Raw genomic sequence first — 21,018 nt, forward strand, 5'->3', positions numbered from 1 at the left:
CTTTCCTGTAAACATACTAACATCAAATGTGGTTTAAAAGACAGAACCTGCCAAGAATATAGCCTAAGAATTTTACTACGAAATGGGGACACATATGTTTCAGTTCTTAGAAGATCTGCTCTGCTGAGCTTTCCCCTGGATTTCTTGGTTCTCTGCACTGAAGGGCATGTGGTAATTTCCTCTTTTACTAAAATTGTCTTACTTTTTAAAAGCTTTTTACTTAATTATTAGGAGTAGAGCCCATGCCACTGCTAATCCAGATTTTTAAGACTTCTAAAAGTTCCCAGAAAATTGAACTCATTGGAAGTTATTGTAGTGCAAAACAAATTTCTGAAGTTCACAAATTTCTTCATGATACGTATTTCCACGAACTTTCTGAAGCCACTGATTACATGTTTGTTGTCTACACAACATTTGGCGACCTTTATCTGTCACTAGCAAAATGGATCAACGCGTTGTCCCAGACACATAATTTCACCGTTTTTGAGGGGTTTTATAGATCGCATGACTCTAGATAGAGCCGACATCGGCCCGTCTCTCTTTTGTTCCTTGTGTAGACTTGATTTGTGTGTGTTGGTCTCTGAAAGGCACAGCGAGGAGACAGCTGATGAGCAGAGCAGTGAGGAGACTGGTGATTTTCACAGCACACTTTGGTCTCACAGTTTTTGATACGCTAAACTTGCTAGCTCCTCCACGTGTACCTTCTTGATTTTGTATCAGTCCCGAATCCCCACCCCCCAAAAAAGTAGAAATTTCAGCTGCCAAAGAAAATAAATGAAAACCGGAGGGGCCCTTCTTTAAAATCATCTCCACCAACTGCGTCCCGCAGACTGCAGGGCTTCGCAGCCCTGGCCCTCTCGAGACTCTGAGAGAAGCAGCCCGGAATACTCGATCGGGTTCTCGAACGCGAAAACAGGTGATGTCATCGCACGGTCGGGCTGCGGCGCTGCGGCGGCCCAGGTGTCCACGGGCCCCGAGGACACCGGCGGCCAGGACGCGGCGCCAGTCAGCTCCTCGCTCCGCGCCAGCCTTTGTTCTCGCTGGGGAGCAGCTTTCGCGTCGCCGAGCCGCCTCCGACCCCCAGGCGGGCCGCCCCCGCGGCTCGGCTGGTGCTCCGCAATGACATTGCCTCTGCGCCCCGGAACGCGGACCCTGAACCCCTGACTCACCATGTTTTAGCTCTGGGGAAGAGGCTGAGAGCGAGGGTTTTAAATGGCAGTTTGTTCTCGGAGCCTGACTTGCTTTGCAGGGCTCTGACCAGCTGGAAGGACGTTTGGGGGCTCGGGGAACGGAGAGGTGACAAGACAAAACTCGCTGCCCTTTGGCCCTTTCGTGGTGGACAAATCAAGGAACTTGCATGGCTTGGAGGGAGGCGAAAAGGGGCTTCAGAGGGAGGAGATTTCGTGTCATCTCTCCCCACCCCCCCCACAAGCACCCATTGAACCGCATGATAAAAACACCTCAGATTTGCACCAGGCTCCCTTCACTCCCAGATCTCAGGTAACTGGGCTTGTGCACAAAGCTCACACTCAAACGACGCCTCAAGTTCTGTGGAGATCTAGAAGGCAAAGCACAACCCCCACCCCCTCCCCGGCAGTTTTGACAGTTAAGCTTGGGTTTTGGCTGAGAGAAAGCCGGGGTGGAAATAACAGTGCAGTGGTTCCCTTCCCATCCCCGTCGCTTCTCTAGAGATGTCAGCCCTGGTCCCCCTAGGAGCCCTAGCCCCCCAGCTATTTATCTCACTGTCCTCTCCACTTCGGTGTGTGTGGGGGGGGAACCCAGAAGAGGGGGTGTGGCCTACTGTGGGGGCGGTGTCCATCTTCCTGGCTCATCCGCATACGACACACCCCCTCACTCCGACTGGCGGAGCAGCGCAGGCTGCAGTCCCGCCCACCCGGCTTCCTAACTCACCCGCCAGCTCCCCTTGGGTTCCGAGCCTCGGAGATAAACTTAACTTGCCCGGAGATTCAAGGCATCCTCGGCCCTCGCGATTGGTCGGTGCGGCTCCCAACCGGGCTCTAGAAGCTCATTGGCTGCGCGCTGGCGGCCTGGGAGGCGTGGCCGGCTCGGTCCGCCGGGCGGGAGGGGCGGGGCCTGCGTGTGGAGGTGGTGAAGGTGGTGGGGCGGCGGGGGCGGGGCTGACCGAGCGCTGCGGCGGCGGCGGCGGCGGCGGCGGCGGCTGCTCGTCCGAGCCTGGCGGGGGCGGGGGTCTGGAGGATGGGGGCGGGCGGAACAACGGGCCGGTGAGGGGCAGCCGCCGCCGTGTCCGCCGGCCTCCGGGCAGCCGCCGCAGGGGTCGCGGCTCGCTCGCTCGCGCCGTCGCCGGTTCCATTCCGACCTCCCGCCGGGAGCCGGCTGAGGCGACGGCGACGACGGGAAGACGCGCTCCGGGGCCCGCAGCGGCGCGGCTGACCGCGGTGACAGCGCAGCCGACTCTTCGCCCTCCGACACCCCAGCCTCGGACGCCGGCCGCCACGATGAACCGGGGCGGCGGCAGCCCGTCGGCCGCCGCCAACTACCTGCTCTGTACCAACTGCCGGAAAGTGCTGCGGAAGGTACGGGCTGGGCCTGGGGTCCGCCCCGAGAGGGGCGCTTGCTGGCCGGCCCGGGCTCGCGCCGCTGGAGCCCCCGGGAGCGCGCTGCGGGGCGAGGCTGCGGGGGGCTGCCCGAGCCCGGTCCCGGCCTGCGGAGACGAAAAAGGGGGCGTGGGTTTCGGGCTGCTGCTGCTGCTTTTCATCTCCGCTGGGACGGACGCCAGTCCCAAGGGGGCTGCCTCCGTCCTCTCTTTTTCGCGGTCCGCTTTCCAACCCGCCTCCCCGCCTTGCTTCCCCTGTCCGCTCCGGGACGCGCGGGGAGGAGGGAGGGAGGCACCCGTCGATTCTCCTCCCGGTGCGCCGTTTGGCTGTCCCTGGAGGTAGGTGTGAAATCAGAGCAGCCTGAGCTGGTCTACAGGAACCTGGCTCCCTCTTGGCCCTGGCTAACTCTTCGGGGGTGTTGTTTTGTTGCTTGCATTGCTTCTGCCCTTGCCCGGCAGCCCCTTTAGATACTGGAGCGAGTCCGTAGTTCACTGGTGAGAAGAACTAATGATGAAGCATCTTGACTTAATGCCCATGGGAAATGCTTTTCAATCTCAACAGTTCGGTTCCTCCGCTGGGATACGAGGAGACTTGGGGGGGGCGGGGGGGCTTGATTATTCCTCCTCATCATCCCTGCTATGCCCCCGTACCCCGTGCTCGACCAGGCACCTCAGTTTATTGCTTCCCAGCTTGACGGATGCAAAGTTTAGGATTGCTTAGCTTACTTGTCTTAATCTCTAGGGGGGATAAGGAGGGGGAACTGCGCGGGGGCAGTAAAGAAGGGAATGAAAAAAAAAATGCCTCTTTAGACCCAGAAGAGTTTTTAATCAGCTTCTAACAGCCGCCCGCCCCTGGGTCCTTCTGTCAGTTTCTTCTAATCCAGGCTCTTATTTTTATATTTCACTGAGAGAAAGCACCAGGTGAGGTGATTCTGTTTGTCCAGCTCCAATGAATTAAAACTGCTGAGCTGTGCAAACGCTGGGGGACGGAAAGATTGAGATGAATACTCTACCGGTTTTAGTTGATTTCTCGAAACAGGGTTCTCTTCAGGATTGTTCTTTATACATTAAAAAGGGGAAAAAAAAGAAAGAAAGCTCATAAGCAAGTAAGCTCAAATATTTGCGCTCTTTGTCCAAAAACTGTTTTTCTTCCTCTGTGGGTCAGGCCAAGTGCCAATCAAAGTTGTTTTTCAAGCCTCTTTTTCCCTGCAGTAAGGCCGCGGCTTTTTTTCCTCCCTCTGTTTTAATTTGAGAGCGTGAGGAGAGCAGAAGGATTGCAGATTTAAAGTTAATCAAACAGCTAAAAATGCCTTAAATTGTGTTTATTGGATATGTTTCTCCTGAAACAGATTTTTATTAACTGTGCATGTTGAGTATGTGCAGTTATTTTTCTCTATAAACTCTGGGATCAAATTACAGTTGATACTTGCTCGGCTCATTGTAGGGCAGCTTGTGAGAAATGTAATGGATCAGAAGTGCAGATCAGCTTAGCTGCATGTTAACTCTTTCGCTGCAGGGCCAGATGTCATCTGCATTTATTTATTTTGAAATTTTTATTTCCTGACTTCAGCAGTGGCATATTAGGTCTCTGATATGGAAAAAAAAACATTGTCTGAGACATGTTTCATTAAACTCAAGCCTGATTAAAAGAATAAAATGTTATGTTTTTTAGCTGACTAACAATAAGGAGTATTATATTGACTTTGATAAGCATTTTCGATGGTTCTGGCAATGTGCTGGGCCAAGAGAGCCTCTGGAGGAGGGACTGGCCTGCAACATCTGTTTCGGTCTTCTGTGGATAGTCCTATGGCTGTGGATTGCTTGACAGTTTGTTAGCATTTGAAACATCTTTTCTCTTCTTAGCTTTGACCAAACTATATATTTGTTTACTCAAAAAGAAACATGATGCTCTTGAAATACTTCTAGCCATCATTCAGAGATTTGGAAAATGAGTATTCACTTTCTCAGACTTTCTGATGGCTTTGCTACATCTCTGCCAATATTCCAGTCTCAAGTACCTCCAAGATATTTAATATTGATTCATGGAACAGCATGAGATAACTTTAGATGGAAATAGGGTTGTTTGAGTCAGTTATGACGTGACTTAGCAACATTTGCAGTTTTTTAAGGGTACCAATCTTAAATGCACTTAAAAGAAATTAGTAATATGATTTTAACTTCCTCATCATTCCAACAATAGCACGTAGGAGTTTATTTTTCATAAACCCACGTTTTCCTTTTTGCTAGAGCTCCAAGTGAAAGTCACCTGCCTCAATTTACATTTTCTGTTTAATGAGAAGCTCATTAATAATCAAGTGAGTCATGCATAACATTTTGAACTTCAGTTCAGTGTAGCTCAAGTGATATGCATACAATGTGAATTCCTTGGTGCCCTGATGAGCTTCGTTACTGACCAGGAAGGGACACCTTTGCCTGTGCAGAAAGCTCTCGCCTTTCTTATTGCAGTGTGTTGGATATTGGAGGAACTTGGGAAGAAACCTAATTCACCCTCACATAGAATAATGTGGTTTAGCCCAGTATCTGAATATGAAATTGTATATTGTATGAGAATCACATTTATTCTGAGTGACTTGCAATTTTAATTCAGTGTCTTCCAAAATAGACTGCTTAAAATACGGATTGTACCGTAGACGTGTGCAAAGAATGAAGGCGAACTCTGTGCAGAAATAAATTAATACACTAGACTGTCCTCAAATCTATAGCTCCTTATTCTAATCTGCTTTGCGGTAAATTAGGTAGTACTGTAAAGTTTTTACTGAAAGGTAAAATGTTTATATTTGCTTTGTAAATTTCATGAATTTCGAAAAATTCCAGTGACAACTAGATGAATGAGATTTTTGATTTGCAAAAGTGGCATGGCAGATTTAAGGAAAGTAGCTAATTGTCAGACCTTTCATCTTCTGTAAATAAAAGTGCATTGAACAATTGGTATTACTTAAGTGCGTAGAACTCTATGCTCTGTTGGTGGCATTAGCATCTAGCAATCATTACTATGTGTAGGTAGTTCTAGTGATATCTCCTTGTGTGCTTGCACTGTTGTTACTTTGCTTATATAGTCACACATTTTGAGAACGTTTTGATGACTTTGTAAGTAAAAAAATAAATGCCAAATTAAAATGGAAAACATCACATTGAACTACCTGAGTCTCATTTTTATAGTCAGAGCTGTCAGATGGTAGTAATTTTGCATGGTACAACCAGTAGAATATATTTACTTTGTGGGCTAGTAGTTACTTTTTGCCTTTGTTCATCATGTTTCTTATATTGCATGCTTTTGATTGTTAGAGGTGATATTTACTTGATTTTGCTTGCGTATGACCTAAGCAGAGTTCCAGGAGTAAGTTTATGACAGCAAAGCTTTAAGCAAAGACTTTCAGCTGGTTTCTGTGAAATCCCAAGATGCTTCAAGGTTTTTAGGTATGTTTTAAATTATTTATTTTAAAACTGTTATTCTGGGCCTTGGCATTGTGGCCCAACAAGTTAAGCCATACACCTGTGACAGTGGCATCCTATATGAGTGCCAGTTGGAGTCCCAGCTTCCTACCAATGCACCTGGGAAGGCAGTGGAAGAAGGCGCAAGTGCTTGGGCCCCAGCTCCCATGTGAGAGACACAGATGGAATTCCAGCCTCCTGGCTTCATCCCCGCCCACACTTAGCCATTGAAGCTGTGAAGAGTTGAAACAGCAGATGGAAGATCACTCCTCTCTTTCTTTCTCTCTCTCTCTCTCTCTTCTCCTTTCTTTCTTCCCCTCTCCCTCTCTCTCTAATGCTATCTTTCAAATAAAAAGATAATTTTTAAAATCGTGATCTTAAAATACAAGTAATATAAAGATATGATATACATAATTTTAATGCATTGGAGATTAGAGCTTACCACCGTTATCTTTTATTACAAAATTATTGTTGTATAGGTCTTAAATCACAATTTATTTTGCTCTCTTTTTGTATTTTGCAGTTTTTTTTGTTTCTATGTCATTGATGATAGAAATTGTCAATGTTTATGAAAACACTGGACTTTCTTTTTTAAATTTCTTTCTGTACATACCTGCTAATGTTAAAATTTTGCTTGTGGGAATGTAAATATTTATTTGAAAGAATGACGCAGGGATTGAGAGAGAGAGAGAGAGAGAGAGAGAGAGAGAAAGAAATGGATCTTCCATCTCTGGCTACTCTCCCAAATGCCTCAACAGCCACAGTTGGGCCGGATCAAAGCCAGGCCTAGCCCACATGACTTGGCTTATCCCACATGAACCCGAGCACTTAGGGTGCTCCTCTCAGGTACATTAACTGGAAACCAGTTCATAAGCCTGAAGATGTGCCTGTCCCAGGTGGTAGCTTAACCTGCTTGTACCTCAACAAGCTCTTGCTTTCAATAATGATTACTGTATAATTGAAATACCTACTAAAATTGTTCTTTATATGCTCCATACTTTTGATTCAGTTTAGGAGTTACTTTGTAAAGGGAGTTTGGCTTCCTCCAACTTCTTACCACTGAATAAATAAGAAAGAATAGTCCTGATACAGCAGTAGTTTAAGCAGTAAGATATGCATATGGTTTGTCTGATTTGGGGTCTTTGGTAAGTCTTAGTTTGGAGCAAGCTTGTTAGCTTCCTTTAAACGTAGTTGTCTTTGTAAAATGTAAATCATTCCTGCTTTAAACATTGTTGCATAGCACAAGAGAAATAACTTGTATTAAGGGATAAACCATACAATATGGTCATAAATGAAAAAAATACTACATATTTTCCTTTTTCCCAGAATGCCTTAGCTTTTTGTGTATTAAAGGAATGTATTGCAATACATACTGAATGTTTTGGTTAGTACTCATTTTCTTGTCAATTTTAATTATCGCCTGTAAAAGAGATAAGAGTTAAAGATTCTTTATATTAGAATATTTTTGTAAATTTTTTATTTCTATAAACATTTTGTTTCCATTGCTTTTGGATCAGTCGAAATCAAATTAAAGAAACTTGCATTTTTGAAATTTAAGCAGGTAGGAGAAGTACAGTATTTGATTTGAAAAGATTGAAAGTTAAGGATGACTGCACATAATAAAGGTAGGAGTAAATGTAGGGTAAGACAATTTTTAAATATTTTAGTTTAGGAAACCAGTTGTGGGTCTTTCTGTCTGCCTCTTTATCTTCTACGTTTTCTCTTTTCAACCATGTAGGAGACCAGCATGGAATTCTTGGTTCTGACCTCAGCCTAGTTCAGCCTTGGCCATTGTGACGATCTGGGGAATGAACCAGAGGATAGACTCTCGGCTGTATTGTCTCTCCTTCTCCCTGTGATGGTCTGTCTGAAAAAAAACAAAATCAATAAAAATTCTTAAAAGCTGTTCCCTTGACATATAAAGAGTGATATTAATTGATGTGAGTTTTTTGATGATGTATATTAAAGTGTGTCATCCCTTAGATCTCCCTAACCAATGCCTTCCAAATGATAAATGCATAAAGGTATTTCCACTGAGGGCCTTTTTTTCTTTTCCAATGTCCAGTGATAGCCAGATAATTGGAGAACAATGAAGGCAAGTCTCTTTAAGAATATTTTTTACTGTAAGGTAGATTTACAGAGGACAGGGAAATACAGAGAGAGAGAGCTTCCACCAAGTGGCTTACTCCCTAAAGGCAATGGACAGAGGCTAATTCAAAGCCAGGAGCTAGGAGCTTCTATTATGTCTCCCATGTGGCTGCAGGGACCTGAGGACTTGAGCCATTCTCTGTTGCTTTCCCAGGCCATAAGCAGGGAGCTGAACTGGAAATGGAGAAGCTGGGACTAGAACCACAAACAGAGGATTAGCCTATTGAGGCACCATGCTCGTCCCCATGACAATGAATTATTATTGACAATGTATTATTATTGACAATGAATACCATCAGTTTCCTTTAATCTTTTAGAATCACTTTACTATTTTTTGCAATGTATTTTTCAAAATCACATATGGCTAAAAGATTCATTCAAAATTTAAGATATAAAAGTAGATTTTCATAAAATGTAGAAAGTGAGTTCACAGATGTGGTCTCAGATTTCAGCAAGCCTTCAATAAACTGTATTTGTTGAGTTTTGATTTATAGCAAAAAATAATATTGATAATTGTCTCCTTTTCCAATCAAAAATCTGTCTTAAACTACATTTTCCTCACATATTTCAGTCAAGATGTCACTACTGAAAGCATGCAAAAATACAGCTATTTGCTCTTAAGCAGACATTAAAAAAACTTGTAAAAATATCAGTATCACTCTTCTCCCTCCTTTCTTTTTCTGCTTTGGAAAATAAAGTTATTTTCATTAAATGTTGTGATTTGTATTATTGTGCAATAGATTTTAAGTGAATTAAATGTTTAAACTTTCCTCACTTTTTAAATGATTTATTGTATTTTTATTTGGAAAGCAGATTTACAGTGAGTAGGAGAGAAGAGGAAAGAGATATTCCATCTGCTGGTTACTCCCCGAGTGGCTGCAATGGCCAGAGCCTGAGTTGATCTGAAGCCAGGAGCTAGCAGCTTCGTCAGGATCTCCCACGTGGGTGCAGGGACCCAAGGACTTGAGCTATTCTCTGCCACTTTTCCAGAGGGAACTGGATCAGAAGTAGGCTTAGCTACTATGTCATGGTACCAGTCTCTTCACAATTTTTTTTCAAAGTAGGAACTTCTTAAATTCCTACTTAAAAAATATATGTATTTATTTTTATTGGAAAGTCAGATATATAGAGAGGAGCACAGACAGAGAGGAAGACCTTCAGTCCGCTGGCTCACTCCCTAAGTGGCCACAACAGCTGGGGCTGAGCCAATCCGAAGCCAATTTTTAATAATACAGTATACATTGACACACATAACCAAAGCTCTTTGGGATTCTCAGTACTGTTTAAAGAGTATAAGTTAATTCCAAGGCCAAAATATTTAGGAATTTCTAAGCCAGAGTTTGTACTATCCCCCTATGATACATGTAAGGTGATGCCATAGACAGTATGCATGTCCATTCAGTCACTTTGGTCCTGTGTTGGGATCCTTTGCAGAGGCACCCTCACACTTCTCAGTGACATCCTAGACGCTGCTCTGCTGCCACAGTGAGAAGAACCTTCTGTATCTTTGTCAGCAGCCTTGACCTTATAGAAACAAGGGGAGGGGAAAAAAATCCCTTTTGCTTTGAAGACCTGTTTCCCTTAGTACTATGCTACAGCTTAAGAGCAGATCCAAAGGTTGTATCCATTTTTCTGTACTTGATTGTGATTCTTGACTAAAAAAAAAAAAACTGAATAGCAAGATTATCTTTTTTGAAAACAGAAGTGTGGGAGAAGCAGCAGCAGAAGAGACTGGAAAGAATCAGAAGAAAGACAAGCATCCACGTAGGATGCTGATCCTAAGCACAGTTACAGCAGAGAGTGGCAAAACCTAGCTACAAACACGGCTGCAGCTAGGGGATAGGACAGCTCTGAACTGCGGAGTTCCTAAAATGCTGCAATCCTCAGAGGTCTAGGTGGATTTCCATTTTGCAGGGTGAGGATGGTGTGACATGTTGCACACAAAGACTATGGCAGACAAAAATTTTGTGTAATTTAATGGGTCTTGAAGGCATAAAGATCAATTGACTCCTAGCTCGGGTGAGACCTAAAAATAGATTAACATCAATGTGATTACAGTGGGGCTGTAGGGAATTGGGATTCCTTGTATATATATGGCATTAGATTTTCCTCACTACAATAAAATACCTGAGTTAGGGTACTCGAGAATAAGGGTTTTTTGTTTGTTTGTTAACTTACAGTTTTGAGAGTTTAAGAGCATGGAGCTGTCATTGGCATATTTCTGGTGAGGGCCCTACTCAGGTCTGACGCATAATGGAAGCCTGTGTGGAGCAGGTTACTGCATCTCGATACAGGAAGCCAGAGAGACTGAGTGAGGCCACACTCAGGCATTTACAACTGCTCTGTGGGAACTACCTCAAACTTTACCTTAGGCAGAACCCTCAGTGACCTAAAGATTTACCAATAGACCCCACCTGTTAAAGGTCCCTATTTCACATCACCAACAACCTGGGAACCAAGCCTCCAACCAGCAAACCTTCAGGAAATGCTCAAACCATATGCAAATCTCAGATATTGCCAAGCAACAATGTTTGGTTATGCATCCCATAGTATACATCCCTTAGTTACTATAAACTTATAAGTAGGTATAATATAATCTGTTGAAATGTGTATCTGACAATCTAAAGCTGCAATTAGTATGTCAGATTCCTATTTGTGTTTCAGTGTCCCTCAAAATGTTGGGTGTTTTCAGAAAGCCTTTCCTAATCTCCAACTCTCTTCTCCCTCTGTCTTTTGGACTTCTGTGCTACTCATTTATATTGAGAATTGAATTAAAAGATGAGTTTAAGTACAAACAAACTGAAATCCATCCATAGTTTTTTATTATGCATTTCCATGAGATTTTTGAAGACGTTATGAATTTCACAATTTTGTTGCACAGAAATCCTAATATTTTAATTCAATTTACAGGAATTTTCAATATATCCTTATATATCTCCAGCCTACTGTATGGCTTCTTATTTTGGATCTGGCTGGTAGAGACCCGATTTTTAGCAAAATGATTTTTTATTTAAATATGGTTTATAATAATTATTAACAGTATGCTGGATACAGTGTAATATAACTAATACACTAACTTGTGCCATTTTTCTAAAGCTTTTCTGGCCTGTGTGTTGTATGCAGTCCTCCTTGGTTGTGTTGATCAGAAACTCTCTTAGAAGTACAAGAGGAATGACTGTTTTAGAAAGAAAAAGTATGCTAGTGCTTAGGTGTTTGTTCTGGTTTAAAATATTTTCTCATGTTTAGACCATTAGAATGTTTCCATTAGGTAACATGCCAGTTTTTGAGGGCAATTCTGATTAGCAGCATGACTGTCCACGAAGAAAAAATCAGGATGTCAGTATTAGCCGCTATTCCTTCTCCAAAATGCTATGTGGCCTTTGCTTTAATAAGGAATACATGCTTCAGCTCTTGAAATCTGCTTATTGCTGCTTCAGTGTTGCTGTAGGAATACTGTCAATCATTCAAGATTCTCCACAAGGCCATTTCTGAAGATTTTATTTTGACTTGAGAGTTCTGGCCATGCCTATCTTCTGCACCTCCTCCCACACCCTTCACTTTGGTTGTCTGCCAAGCCAGGTGTAGTGCCCTTGACCAGCACTCTCGGTGACTGTGAAGCAGAATTGATGGACGTAGAACTATATACACTCCCTAAGTGACTGCTACTTTTTAGATTCACCCAGAGGGAGTGATTTCGATATGGTCTAGGATATTGGTTATCCTTGAAGGGATAATATCAATTATAGGAATATGAATGTTACTGAATATATTAATTCTACCTAAAACTCAATGATGCTTTGAAATACTTTACATTGTCTGTTCAATGTTCTGATAAGATACAGCAGCATTTTATTTTATGTGTCCTTCAGAATGTATTGAAATGATCATGTGAGACCAAATACTACATGTTACCAGCTTAAGCATCTTAAACAAAAAATATTAAATTTTATGGATGAATAAAATAGGACACAGAAGACATCAGTAACTTGCTGGCATGTTGCTAATTTTTAAAATACTTTATTTATTTTTATTGGAAAGTCACATATACAGTGAGAAGGAGAGACATAAAGGAGGATCTTCCATCTGCTGGTTCACTCCCTATGTGACTGCAACAGCCGGAAATAAACCGATCTGAAACCAGGAGCCAGGAGCTTCTCCTGGGTCTCCCATGTCCCAAGGCTTTGGGCTGTCCTTGACTGCTTTCTCAGGCCACAGGCAGGGTGCTGAATGGAAAGTGGGGCAGTCGGGACCCAAACCTGTGCCCATATGGATCTGGTGCATGCAAGGTGGAGGACTTTAGTCACTAGGCTACAGTGCTGGGCCTGCTGATACATTATAGTAGCCAAAAATTGGCAGGCTCAAGATTTTAATCAATTTTGAACTGCAACTTTGGGTCTTTCTACAGATGTAAACACATATTTTTCTCCTTGCAAAAGTCTTGCCAGATGTAAAATTAGTGGAGCTTGATAGAATCTGGTAGCTCAAGAGATCAATAGAAATGATTGCTAATTCAAGTGTATTTGTTTTCACTAGAAGCACAAAATGCAATGTAAGATTGAATCAGTTGAGAAACACGTTTGATTTTTTTCAGTTTTACCCTGTACTTTAATCTTTTTCTCCATAAATCCCCAGCTGTGTGATCAGTCTTTCCTAACCTCAGGATATCTTTTTGCTAACTTTCCCCACACACTTTGTCCTATTTCTACTACCAACAAAGCCTAGTTAAATGTCATTGAATCGTTGAATACTGCTATGGTGTCTTTGACAAAAGACCGTGCCTAGACACATTTTGACTTTTTTGTGTCTCTTGAATAAATAAATGTTCTCACTTTTTGGTAATCTCGTTATAACAAAATGTTTTTATGAAAATAAGAGATCATATGAATGCTTATTTCTGCCATTCACAAATATCTCTTGCCATTGTTTTGACTTTTTGTGTGTTATGACAAAAATGTTGATTAGTGAGGCAAAGAAACCATAGGCATGCAATCCTTCACCTAACCTTTCTATATCTATGTACATGCTACATCTGCATGAGTGTCCAGTGTTACAGAGTTTGTGCTCAGAGGGAGCTTTCTTGGGAGATACAGGTCAGCTGCCAATAAATTAGGCCCTGTTACCTTACCATAGAAATACAGTAGAATATGTGTTTATGTTTCAGAGTATATTATTATTATTATTACAGGTATATAAAAGAGGGGCTTTTATTGATTAGTATTGAAACATACCCATGATGCATAACATTATTTCCAGAGGGAAAATATATCCCAAGAATCTAAGTGACTGGTTCATTGGACACTGTCTTTTCTAACTTGATTTGCTCGACATTAAAAAAAAAACCTTAAAATTATTTTATCAAAATTTTTTTGTGTATTACTTGAAATTAGTGAATTCTCAGTTGCTACATATAAAATCTGTTTGTGTTGTAGTTGTATTGTTTTAATGGCATATGACTGTATGGTTAATATCTTATCTGGTTAATTTTTATATTTTGTGCTATTGGAAGTAATTAGGTTCTAGGTTCTCATATTCTTTAGGTAAGATATATATTGTGGATACCCCAAATTAGCATGAACTATAGATATTCTTTTGATTACAAGAGTTCTGTTTAGTATTTGGTATCCCTAAAAATGAGGGAAAACATATTCAGATAAATAGAAATGTAAAAACAATTCTTTTTGTGGCAAAATTATACAGATTCTTATTTTAGTATTAGCAGAATATGATGTTCAATACTATTACATTTTACTGACCTTCACCATGTCAAGCAAGAAATGTTAGAGATTATTAATATTTCAAGTAACTTAGTACTATATGAATACCTTCCATTCATTCATTTATTATTCAACAAAATTAAGTACTCTGTTCTGTTAGGTATTTCCAAAAAAATAGAATGAGAACATCAGGACTTTTAACCTAAGCAATGTGAGTGCACACTTTTTTTTTAAGATTTATTTATTTTTATTAAAGTCAGATATACAGGGAGGAGAGAGAGAAGAAGCTCTTCTGTCCATTGATTCACTCCCCAAGTGGCTGCAACAGCCGGAGCTGAGCCGATCCGAAGCCAGGAGCCTGGATCCTCTTCCGGGTCTCCCATGCGGGTGCAGGGTCCCAAAGCTTTTGAGCCATCCTCAACTGCTTTCCCAGGCCACAAGCAGGGAGCTGGATGGGAAGTGGGGATACCAGGATTAAAACCGGCACCCATGTGGTATCCTGGTGCATGCAAAGCAAGGACCTTTGCCACTGGGCTGCCACACCAGGCCCAATTGCATATTTTGAGTCTCACAGATATCTTCAAAGTTTTGATCCTTAATTGACAGCTAGTAGAGCAGAGTTTGGCAAGTTTGCTGCAATGGAATAGATAACAACTATATTTGTCTTACAGACTGTAAATGATGAACCTAATAGTTTGTCAATAAGTAATGCTAAAAATGTTAAACTAATTATCTTGTTCTGTTAAAATTTCAATTCCCTATCTACATTCTTCTATCATCATTAATGTAATGGGACTCAAGAAGCATGCACATACGTACTGCAGTGTTGATGAGTAGTGTCTGGTGGAAGGGTAAATGTGACTGTTGTGAAGGGAAGGAAAAACTGCTGATCAGTGCAGGTGGTGACTGGAAGGAATTTAAAAATAGAAAATCAAGTGCACAGTGTTTTTATGGGAATAGTTTCTTAATGTACATTGGGAATGTATTCAGTAGTATGGCACTGCTGTTCTGGGTTGTATGTTTGGGAAGGCACCAGTAAATGGTGTGTTCCATGGTTGAGCTCCAATGCTAACCCTGGCCAGTGACCCAGTCAGTGCAATGTGAAGCTTCCAAGCTCCAGACAATCAGAATTTCCATTAGAGTGAGGATTGATGGTCATTGCATTTTAATAACATATGAAATTGGTTTTCATAGGGAATCCTTTGCCCATTTCTCCTTGTGATTATGTATTGTGTGCTGTTATGATTATGTATGGGTGAATTTAATGCACACAATCTGTGTGTTGCTATGGATGATCTTTCTTGTTATCTTTATATTGTGAAAGAGTCACTAATCTATTGTGTCTGGTTTTAAGAAATAAATTCCCATGATGCCTAATGAGCCACTAATGGAAAATATCCTATTTTTAGTTGGTTTTAAAAGTGAGTACACACCATGTAGAGATGTTTTTGCCTTGTTTGTTTTACTGATTATTGTATCTTAAAACTTGCAGGGTTCATGCTTGTCACAATAGAAAGTGGAAAGAATTGATAACAAGTACCCTGATGATCACTTCATTCCATTTCAGATGTTTGTATAAACAACTGAGAAAGTAATGAGGCCGCTACCATCAGTGTGTGTTACTGGGCATTTGATTTTCTTTTAAGAGTGCTATTAACTTTGAAATAATGATGGTAGTATACATTTAGGAATTTCATAACTCAATCTTTCATCAGTCATAAAAATTACTCTGATGGCATAAAAATGAAGGAATTTGTCCGTTAAAACTCTTAACATTTCAATCACCTTTTAACCTTTCCATTAACAAGCATGTATTCAATAAATCATAGGAGGAGAGGAGGACATTGTTGCTTAAAAAGATACTTCCTTCTGCTCTACCTCACAGTCATTTCAATGCGTTTGTGTTTATTTGTAGCTTTTTGAAAGAAGCTGTAGAGCACTTGAAAACTAAATGTGTACAGTGCTGTTTATTAAGATTAATCAATTAACAGCAGAGAATTTTAAAAGGAAGATGTAAGTCAGTGGAAAATCTAGATTGAACTCACAGAAATTGGACATATACATGGTGCATACCTGTTTTACTGTTATTTTTTTTTTTTTAAGATTTTTGGTTTTTATTGGAAAGGCAGATTTACAGAAAGATCTTCCATCCCCTAATTCACTCCCTGAGTGGCTGCAGTGGCCGAAGCTGATCCGATCCAAAGCCAGGAGCCAGAAACTTCTTCCAGGTCTCCCACGTGGGAGCAGGGTCCCAAGCCTTTGGGCCATGCTCAACTGCTTTCCCAGCTCACAAGCAGGGAGCTGAGTGGGAAGTTGGGCAGCCAGGATATGAACAGGCACCCATATGGGAACCCAGCAGATGCAAGGCAAGGATTTTAGCCACTAGACTATTGCTCTGGGCACTACTGTTATTTTTAAGAAAAATTTACATTCAAATATGAAGTTCCTCTTCTCTATTTTGTGGTGGATATTTGTCAAAGTCAGTTAAATTTGCAGGGTCAAAAGACATACACAGCTCATCAGGGGGTTATTTCTGTGCATGTCACTGTATTTCACAGCAGTTATCCAACCTCAGCATAGCAATTGTTAGGATTCACCTTGGTAATGATTGATTTAATATCTTTTCAAATTGCTGGTATTTTCTATCCCTATCCTCCCAGATTGAAGTTATTTTTTTTTTTTGGTTCAATTTACAGCTCACTTTGGGAACCTTCAGGAATTAGATAATGATTCTGTAGGCTAGTAAACTTGTTTAATGTCTGGGACAAGGTTTTGAAATATGGTCTGGAACCAGCAACATCAGCATCACTTTGGAGTTGATGAGATTCTTGGGTCACAATCCAAGATTGCTAAATCAGTAATTCACAAGTTGTACACAACCATAAGTATTTTAACAAATTTTCCAAGTGATTCTGATGTGCTGTAAGAATAGAGGACCAGTGATTTAGATTATTTGGTGGGCACAGTGCTGTAGCCTACTGGCTAAAGTCCACCTTACGCATGCCAGGAGCCCACATAAGCACCGGTTCACGTCCCAGTGACCCTGTTTCCCATCCAGTTCCCTGCTGTGGCCTGGGAAAGCAGTTGAGGATGGCCCAAAACCTTAGGACCCTATACCAGAAAGAGGCTTCTGGCTCCTGGCTTTGGATAGGCTCAGCGTCAGTGGTTGCGGCCGCTTGGGGAGTGAATCAGCAGGAGGATCTTTCTCTCTGTCTCTCCTCCTCTCTGTATATCTGCCTTTCCAATAAAAAATTAATGTAAAAGATTATTTGTCAAACGTGTCTGCAAATGGAAGTGTTTCCATACATTTCACTTTCACAATGCTTGGGAAAAGGTGGTTCTGAGACATTGTTCCAAATATATCAGTATTCAAAGCCTACTCATCACAGAGGATGGTAACAATACCAGCTCTAGAACCAAGATGACTTTTTTTGATCAGTTTTAAAAATATACAACTGAGATCTCAAGATACAGTATGTTGTTACTTTAGGAAAAATGTGTTTTATTGTTATTAGCTTAAAGAAAATAAAGAATTGGTTTTGGGGAAACAGTTTATGAGTGATAATCAAGTGAAAGTATCTCTTGGAATTGTTTACTTATATAAAGATCAGTGTTTTAGTGCTAACGTTGATAGATTGATGAGTCTGTCCATCTTAGATTATTTCAATTTCATTAAATATTGATTTCAAGCTTTCATGAATAAAAGACTAATCAAAAGAGGGATGGTAACATTTATGATAAAGATTGACCTAGAATTGATACTTTTTTCAATTGTGTGGTGATTAAATGTATATAAATTATGGATGTGCCTTTTTCACCTATGCTAGCTGATTCTTCAGTTACATATTTTTGCATTGTCAGTAAGGCACATCAGCCTGAAAATCAATGTAAAACAAACCTAAGGCAACATATCTAACCTGCACTGTTCTTACTCAGCAAAAATAATGGGCTGCATTAAATTATGTCCACTCCCCTTTCCAAATTGCCTTATGTATTGGCCGCCCCAGAAGCTTATGCAGGTATTTAATTCCTAACCATGGAGAGTGATGCTTTTCTATTGACTATTTTCTATCTTTCTGTGAGGAAAGGACTAATATAGTACCTTAAATAGAACTGTTTCCATGGCAATGGACAGTCAGCTTTTGACTTGGAGTTTCATAAAAAAAGGGAATTTAAAAAAAGGATTTTCACGGTCTAAAATAGAAGTACGGCAGGAGGAAGGTATGAGGATACTTCCTGTCAGTTGTGGCATGACTGATGAGGATTAAGGTAGCAGAATATATCCCTAGATACAGCACTTCTTCTCTGAGTACTTTAAAATACTGCACAGCTCATCTTGGTTAATGAGTGATAATTATTATCTTCAGGTTGATAGAAAACTTGAGAAGCAGATATAGACATGTAATTCTGTGTTTAAATAGAACGGGTTCTGGAACACTGGAAAGAAGCAATCACAGGATTAAAAATAAAAGATAAATGAGCTCCCTCTTTTTTTCCAAGTTGACTCCTGTAATATGCAGTCTCCAGATCACTTAGTTCTGTTTGAAAGATTCCATTGACAACCTTTCTCCCTGGATCTCTTTTCTTGGTGGTGGGATTAGAGAGGTTAGTTTTAATCTCTGCTTCTCCTCATCATCTTTTTGTTTTTGGCAATAAACATGTGCTTTATAAAAATGCAAAAATATGTTACTGTTTTGAAATAATAGTGAAACAAATAATTTTAGTTATGGAAAGTACAAAGAGAAAATTCAAAGAGGATGGTAAATTAAAGAAGCACTTAGATGAAAACAAATGCTGATAGGCTTAATACATATCCATAGTAGCTGTGGATAAATTCCAATGGAGTAGTATGTGTATAGTCAGCTAATCAGGACTCAGATGTGTGAACACAGACATCCATATTATATAGTGCGGAGGTGAATGAAGGCATTAAGCTATCTCTATAGCGTGTACCTTTATGTTGTCATATTAGTGATTGCAGGATTTATTTCATCATCAACAAGTTATTTTCCTTGCTAGTAAAGATGATAGATAGCTGCAGGAATATTGCTTTGCTTTTATACTGTATGGTAGATAAGACTTATGAAACACATCATTTAATACCGTTGATACTGCTGTTACCGATTAAGAACCAAAGGAAAACATGCTTCCTTTTAAAGCTGAGTTTACAGTTATTCAGTTAATATATAAATTATACAATTTATGGATTATGAACTAGGTGTTAGAGAGCTTACTATGTGATTGAAGGCAAAGAATGTTTTTGTTAAAAAATTTATTTATTTGTTGGAAAGACAGGCTACAGAGAAAGGATATGGGGGGAGAGAGAGCTGTAAGTTCTGGTTCATTCCCCAAATTGCTGCAATGACCAAGCTGGGCCATTGAAGCCAAGAACCAGGAGTTTTTCCTGTGTCCCATGGCACACCCACGAGGAGCGGATTCTAGAGTGGAGCAGCCAGTGGAATGTGAGCACTGTAAGTAGCACATTAACCTGCGGCCCACCACAACGCTGGCCCAAAGAATTGTAAAGAGACATAATGATGGAAAGTAGCACATTAACCTGCGGCCCACCACAACACTGGCCCAAAGAATTGTAAAGAGACATAATGATGGAAAGTATATACAGTTTTGAGTTTCTGTAACCTGTTTTTCATGGTTATTATTTTTCTTCAAAAGTTATGAAGACATGAATAAAAGTTCAATAATTTAAATGTACTATGATATGGAAAATAAGAGTATTTAACTATAAAATGTTTGTTCCTATTTTCAAGGACAGAGAAATAATGGTTGGATTTTTAAGATCCATTTCTAGTGATTTTTATAAGATTTATTTATTTATTTATTTATTTTTAAAGATTTATTCATTTTATTACAGCCAGATATACACAGAGGAGGAGAGACAGAGAGGAAGATCTTCCGTCCGATGATTCACTCCCCAAGTGAGCCGCAACGGGCCGATGCGCGCCGATCCGATGCCGGGAACCTGGAACCTCTTCCGGGTCTCCCATGCGGGTGCAGGGTCCCAAAGCCTTGGGCCGTCCTCAACTGCTTTCCCAGGCCACAAGCAGGGAGCTGGATGGGAAGTGGAGCTGCCGGGATTAGAACCGGCGCCCATATGGGATCCCGGGGCTTTCAAGGCGAGGACTTTAGCCGCTAGGCCACACCGCCGGGCCCGAGATCTTTTATTAAATATATTTTTAAATTGATTACATTGCATTATGTGACACAGTTTTATAGGCACTGGGAATTCCCCCCCCCCCCCCCCGCATGGTGGATTCCTCCACCTTATTGCTTTACCACAGTTCAAATTCAGTTGAGATTCTTTCATTGCAAGCATCTACCAAGCATAAAGTCCAGCATCTTATTGTCCAGATAAGTTCAACGGTTTCTTCGGGAGACCATCTCTGGTCTGAAGGTAGAGCTGGCAGAGTATCATCCCGTTCAATTAAAAGCCCCGACATTACATCAGTAACAATTTATAATGTTATGGAATTAGTTGACATGGTATTGAGTATCCAATATGTTAGTTAGTTAGAAAGCTTATAGAGATCTAATGTTTTATCCTCACCTCTGTCTGATAGGTAGAAATGGGCTATCTTAGCTTTTTTTGTTATATATTGTCAAGAAATTTCCATTTGAGTGCCCTGATGACTATTTCATTTCCAATTATAAGACTAGTAATTCTAACATAAACAAATTCATTTCCATTTCTTGATGGAGAGCTGCTAGACATAGTTTTCTCAAGAGTGTTAAAATTAACTTTTCTAAGAGCTTTTAAAAGCAGAATAGATATAGATAATTTGGATTTTTTTTTTGAATGGAGAAATTGGTCTGCTGATCTTCATCTTAAAGGCCAGTGCTCCTATTTATAACTTAGCCATGTTTCTTAAAAATATGAAGTATCTTTTTGTTAACAGAAATTGTGCTAGTTTACTTGATTACAGCTTTGGAGTTTGCAAACTTAGATTTGTCATTCTCATTTTAAAACATGCTTTTCTATATCCTAGGAAGTAATTAATAATATCCATCTATCTGTCCAGTGTTAGAGATGTTGGAGAATGTTATTTCTTTTTCATATCTCTTACTGTGTATTTAGTTTCTAAATCATGAAAATCTAATTATAAGCTGCTT

General features: G+C 40.7%; 1 protein-coding gene across 1 annotated transcript in view; it reads left to right on the forward strand.

Moving 5' to 3' along the window:
* Window positions 1–2,195: 2,195 nt before the first annotated feature.
* The window catches only part of SESN3 (sestrin 3), a 61,982-nt gene continuing 43,159 nt past the window's right edge, over window positions 2,196–21,018 (forward strand). The window contains exon 1 of the mRNA XM_004584995.3: window positions 2,196–2,555. Coding sequence (XP_004585052.1) covers window positions 2,478–2,555 — 78 coding nt within the window. The 5' untranslated portion in view covers window positions 2,196–2,477. The remainder of the gene's footprint in view (window positions 2,556–21,018) is intronic.

Source organism: Ochotona princeps, chromosome 4 (assembly GCF_030435755.1).
Source record: "Ochotona princeps isolate mOchPri1 chromosome 4, mOchPri1.hap1, whole genome shotgun sequence".
NCBI lineage: Eukaryota > Metazoa > Chordata > Mammalia > Lagomorpha > Ochotonidae > Ochotona > Ochotona princeps.